The sequence below is a fragment of the Amborella trichopoda genome, chromosome 2 (assembly GCF_054954075.1).
Source record: "Amborella trichopoda isolate Santa Cruz 75 chromosome 2, AtrichopodaSantaCruz75HAP2 v2.0, whole genome shotgun sequence".
In the NCBI taxonomy this organism is placed as follows: Eukaryota; Viridiplantae; Streptophyta; class Magnoliopsida; order Amborellales; family Amborellaceae; genus Amborella; species Amborella trichopoda.
The window spans coordinates 35,192,576-35,198,982 of NC_142337.1; the positions used below are offsets into that span (position 1 = coordinate 35,192,576).

General features: G+C 36.2%; 1 protein-coding gene across 1 annotated transcript; it reads right to left on the reverse strand.

The window, feature by feature from the left end:
• Positions 1–706: 706 nt before the first annotated feature.
• LOC18426905 (polygalacturonase QRT3) lies at positions 707–5,720 on the reverse strand. Its single transcript, XM_088859811.1, has 2 exons — positions 5,495–5,720; positions 707–1,968 (listed from the first exon to the last, which is right to left on the reverse strand). Exons 1-2 carry the CDS (start codon positions 5,648–5,650, stop codon positions 883–885), a joined length of 1,242 nt encoding a protein of 413 aa, XP_088715937.1. The 5' UTR covers positions 5,651–5,720; the 3' UTR covers positions 707–882.
• Between the last annotated feature and the right edge of the window lie 687 nt (positions 5,721–6,407).

Genomic DNA, 6,407 nt, shown 5'->3' on the forward strand with positions numbered 1-6,407 from the left:
ATTAACAGCCAATACGAGCTTTGAGTTACTGCAATCATGAATTGGGGGCTTCAAAATTAAGGCCAACTTATATTTCCTTTTGAAGGGGCCGAAAGAGTGTGCCCCATTTCATTTAAAGTGAGAAGAGAAATTGGGAACAGAAGGAGCGGTCTGAGGTTAGTTAACATTCTCGAACTGTTGTTCTTTTTCAAATGATAACAAGTGGTTTGAGGAGGTTTGCATTTTCGGATCGCTATTTTTTTCAAATAATAAGGAGCGGTAAAAGGATGGGGACCTCGGCCCACTGTTTTTTAAAAAAGAAAACAATTGATATGAGGATTCTAATCTCTGGCCGTTTTTTTTTTTTAAACAATAAGAAGCAATCCAAAGATGGGGACCTCATACCACTGTTTATCTTTTAAAAAAAATCCTTTCAAAAAAATAGAGAATGATCAGTCCGAGAATTCTAACCTCAAGCCGCTTCTATTGAATAAAAAACACAAAAGGAAAACTATAATGAGGACCTAAAAGTAATTTCATTAAAAAAAAAAAACGTTGTGCTAGCTGAACTTGAATATCATATTCGCATATAAGATGAGCATACTGTATTTTGCCTATAAAGTCCATATGTAATTAACTCATCAAAAAACTTATTTCTGTTATTTCAATTATGTTTCTTATTTTTGCAAGCTTTATTGCCCGCGCGAGTAGTATGTGAAACTGTAGGAAGAACTAAATCGAGACTTGATAAATCATTTAACTAGCGTATAAGTTCAAGAGTAAGAAAGAAACTTAAAAATCGCCTCAGGAACAAGAAAGACAACTTAATGAATATATATCGAGGTGGAAGGCATATATCATCTTTCATACATGTGCATGGATCAATGAACTTTGTGTCTTCATTTAGACATGCAAGGTCGTCTCCCCTGGGTTAGCATTTTGATCAACACTCACAGACACCACTGCATCGACTGCTTGCTTTGACTCGACAACCACCGTATTTCCCGACACGCTTGTGATTGCATTTGCAGTAAACCTCTTCAATCCTGATGCTCTGGCCTTTGTGTAGGACGAGTACTGGACAAGATTGATCCTTCCAGGAAATAGCAACAAAGGTGAGAAATCAGCGACCCACTTCTTCCCAACACCAGACACCACCATCTGACCCACAGTCCATATGAGGGACATCTTAATCACATTGTTGCGGTCGACCACCACCTGGTCCACCTCTGTAAATTTTGTTACCGTCTCATCAAGTTTCACGATTGGCACCCCCTGGCCATTCCCAGCAAACATGTTGTCCACAATGTTCACTCCATGCATCTTTCCACTCGCCGATTTTAGTACGATATTTCCATCCCCTAAGAAGAAACCATTAGTTACATGAAATTGCACCGGGTCCTCAGCTATAATACCGGTCCAATCCATGTACGAGTTCGAGATACGTGTCTGAGCCAGTCCTGCAAGCTTGACATATATGCCAACTCCTCCAAATCCAGTTGCTTTGTTATAACAATGTACCCCTGTGAGGATATTTGCAGGGCCCCGAAGAAGGACACCTATGGCCGCAGAGAAGACTGCAACATCTGTAACAATGTTGTCATTGCTAGCGAGGTTGATTGCGGTACCAGAGAAATTGCGCTCCCCAGGGTCACCACCCGCAGTAATGTGCTGCCCCACAAAGGAGTCAGTAATGAAGATCTCATGGCCGCCCTCTAAAAGGATGCCATCTGTCATAAAGTGGGCAAGGAAGACGTTGTCTATTCGCGTCCGGACCGAGTCGATAACCAAGATCCCCCCACCACGGAAGTTGGCATCGAACATGATGTCACACATTGTCACATCCTCGTAAAATGTGCCCTGCGCCTGCTGTGCCTTGATTTGGGCAAAAGGGTTTGAGGGTTTTTTAACAGAGGATGGAGACCACAACTCAATCAGGCGACGATCAGTAGGGAAATCGTCTGATGCTCTGAGTGAGCCACCATAAATCTGTATCGCTAACAAGTTTTTACATGTCAAAACTCAAAAGAATACAATAAAATAAACATGGGATTGTATACAAGGAGACCATTTATACAAGGAAACCATTTACTACTGTTACAGGGAGGTCACAACTATTTACAACCATCCAATGTGAAATCTGAATTGTTATAGGGAGGTCACAACTATTTACCACCATCCAATGTGAAATCTGATTGAGCGTGTCGCAAAGTTTGAAAAGAATTATTTTTGAACTTTAAGCTTAGACAATGAAATAAATACACCCACACAATTTCACATCCAATGATCATGATTAATTGTGATCACCTTATACTAAAGTTATCATTGGATTAATTGCGATCACCTTGTACTAAAGTTAATTGGTCTCATTATATACTTTTTCAATAAACATATAGTAAACAAAACAATTCAAAGCTAAGAAATGTCAGCAGTGGACGACGTTATATTGGTCATATCTAAGGGCCTCTTATTCACATGTTCAAATCATAAGCAACCAATTCAGACACAAAAGGGACAGAAAACTAACAAAAGATCCATTTATTTTTGTAAAAACTATGCAAAGGATTTGGGTCACCCATGCTTTTTTTATTTTTTCAAATTTGCGTCTCAGTCTAATGTTACTAATATTGGACCTTTTTACTCTATTCTGTTTTCTCCAATGGTAGGGTTGTGACTTAAATTTTAGGGCACTTTGGGACGGGCATCATGTCCTAATTATCGGACCGCATTAAAGATGGAACTGGTCGGATGTCATAGATATTAGGCCTGTAAATATATATTTTGGAACTTGTCCGTTGTCACAAATATTGAATCTGCCGATGAATGAAGTTCATGGTCTAACAATTAGGGTATCAAACAGGTCCCAAAGTGCCCTAAACAAAGGACACAACCCTACCATTTGACGGTAAAAAAAAAAAAAGAAAAAAAAAAAAAAAAAGAGTCCTACATTTGTAAACTTTGGATCAAGGAGAAAACATGAAAAAAAAAAAAAACAAAATGTGGATTGGTCATTTGCATCATTTTTGTGAAAAAAATGGATCTTTTGGCATTTTTTTATTCATGTTTGTGTCCTGTAAATTTTCCTTTTGAAAATCACTTTGAGAATCACAAATCCAGAGATCCAAAATCGATAGTGCTGATTTCTTCCTAACATCATATTGTCTAAACAATGACACATCCTCAACCACGAGATTTCAAATCTAACGGTCATCGATAATTGTGACCTCTTTATATAAAAAATAAATGATCTCATTGTATACATTTCTTCCCTTCTCTATATTATATTTCATTGGATAATTTTGTCACCTATTTATATAAAAAATAAATGATCTCATTGTATATATTTCTTTCCTTCTCTATATTATATTCCATTGGATAGTTTTGGTTTCCAATGGAATATAATATACCCAACAATTTCAATACGTAATATTATAGTTAGTTAGGTTGTGATAATTTTGGATTAGTAAAGAGAATTAATAAATATTTGAGATTGATTAATGAAATAAATGCAGCCACCCAATTTCGTATCCCATGGTCAAAATTAATTGTGACCACCTTGTAGTAAAGGTAAATGGTCTCATTATATACTTTGTAAAGGTAAATGGTCTCATTATATACTTTTCCGTCGATAAATGCTTTTGTTTTGGTTAAGCATTTCTACTTTCCCTTTGACTAATTACTTAAAATATCCCTAGGCAAAAAAGTTACTACATTATAAAATAAGGACATCAAGTGTCAAAAAATGTTAGTACATTAACGAAATACTCCACATGTAGGGGTATGATAACAAAACCTATAAAAATAAACTATTCCAACTATGATGCAAGACAAAGTTTTCCAAAATAAATGGTTGCCTTGGATTATAAAAGTGTGAAAAATAAAGAAATAATAAAAATGGGAGCATATACGACCAAATATATTGTTGGGTAAGCTCTTAAATTGAGTGATATTTGTACTTTAGAAATATTTTTTATTCACTTTGTGATATGGAAAACTATATAAAAAGGCTCTTTACTTTTTGTACAAAGAGGTCATAATCATTTTGTCCATCACATTGTCGAACTTCATAACATAATCCAAGCCAACCAATTTTCCATCTAATGTCTAGGAGTGATTATAACCACCTTATAACAAAGGTAAATAGTATGTGCAATCCGGACTGATCTCCTTTTCAAAAAATAAAGCAAAAAATGAAGGATTTCGAGCCATTGAAGTCCAATGGATGCCCTAGAGTCAATTCTATAGGGGTATTGATTTGGAAAATCATTTACTTTCCAAATCACATTTTCTTTTCTTCTTTTTTACCTTAAGAAATTCATCTGATGAATAAATAGGATTTATTTTTTCTTGGTGTGACACCACACCTGCAATTGGGACCGCAAAATCTTCCTTTTTACATTTTAAATAGTAGAACAATTTAAAGAAAACATGAAAAAGGAAATAAAAGAGGGGAATAAATACCATTATTGGTAATTACTACGGAGTGGGTTGGTAGGGCATCCAACCCAAGGCTCAAAATATCCATAACTTAGGCCGACTTTTGCCTTTATTTATTATAATAATAGTAGGGAAAAGAGCAGTGTGGAAGATGAAAGAGGTTCTCATGCATTCCTTTTATTAACGAGGGTTGGCAATACCGATGGAAAAGGTTTCTACTTCTCACCTATTTTTATGGCGCACTTCTCTACATTTTCAAGTGGGAGGTTTTCTTTGTGGACAAAAGATTGTTAGGCATGAGACCTGATCAGTGGTCATGAATTATCACTTACTCTTCACATCGTACATTGACTCGTTAAGCCAAATACAACTGTCCACAATGTCATGGCGTCTCATATTTCCCACCAAGGGTTGATCTCCTATTTTCAAGCAATGGTTGAGGAGTCTCCGATATTGCACTAACATTGAAGAATCTATCCTCCACATGTAACGTTTTTTGGTACATCAGCGGGAAGGGCTCCCTATATTTAACAGTAATAGAACACAAGATGTAGAAATGAAATTCAAGACGTTATATCAGCATGACTACTTATGTTACGAGTCCATTAGATGTTTGTGAGAGCAATATAAGGACTATAGAGAACCATCAAGAAAGTAATTAAACAAACAAAAAAAACATTTCAAAAAAATATGTAGCTATACTATGGGTTTCGAGGGGAGACTTTTTCAGTGGTAGTTTTAAATTGCTCCACTTTATTGAAGCCATTGTCCATTAATGTGTTTAGATTAGGCGATTAATAAGTTTTGTCCCTACCCCGTCAACCCCCACACTCTAGTGTTGTGGATTCATTACCACTAATCAGCCTTGGCAGGCGCTTATAAATAGATACATCATCAATGATAACGATTTAAAGATGTATTTAAACGATGAGTCTTAAGGAAGATTAAAAATTAATATTAATCTAGACTACATTTGAATGTGTTTCGGTAATTTCACTTATAAGCATTTGAGATGATTATTTCACATCTTTAATTTGGAGTAGCTCTAGAGAGGGGGAGAAGGTTTTGGTTTGCTTACCAGAACATTGCCACCGCCAGAGGCAGGGAAGAGGATGGGCTTTGAAATCTTAAAACTTCCTCCTTGCAAGTCGATCTCCACACCTCCCAAATCTCTTATCCCGGGTAACAGTACATTGTCGCTCTTAACCTTGAAAGCATCTGCCAACGCGCTCATGATCGCATCTCTACTATCATTCTGGCCCGTCGGGTCGGCCCCATATTCCACTGGATAGAAAACCTTACCACCTCCACTCTGCAATTCAAGAATTAAATGAACAACAAAAGTTTAAACAACTCCATTCCCAGAATCAATAAGAAAATTCAATCCATCACATTCAAAAACCCCACCTCCTTCTATGTAGAATCAACCCATCCATATATACTCAAATTTTAAAATCAAAACCAAACCATCATCTATAAAAACCACATTTACTCTAGCTCTACTTCATCACCTCCTTCTTCTATACAGCTCAATACCCAAATACAAATCAAGGTGAAGCACTATCCAAAAATCTTTTCATTAACATTTAAATAGGAAAAAAAAACACATTTTCTGGTTCTTTAGAAAACCACCTTATCTATTCCAAAGTTTGGATTGTGAAGCACTATCCAAAATTCTTTTCATTAACATTTAAATAGGGAAAAAACCACATTTTCACATTTAAAAAAAACCACATTTTCTTGTTCTTTAGAAAACCACCTTATCTATTCCAAGTTTGGATTGCTGGTGGATTGCAGCCCGGTTCTTAAGCCTTGCATAGTACTCAGACACAGAGACTCTAGGAGTCGCTGAAGCTGAAGCAAACAACAAAGAAAGAAAAAGAACGCTGGTCAGATTCATTCTCTCTCTCTGCAAAGTTTGTAAAGTAGAGAGAGAGAGAAATAAAAAGAAAAATGGGAAATATGGAAGAATAAAAATCAGGGGGTTTAAA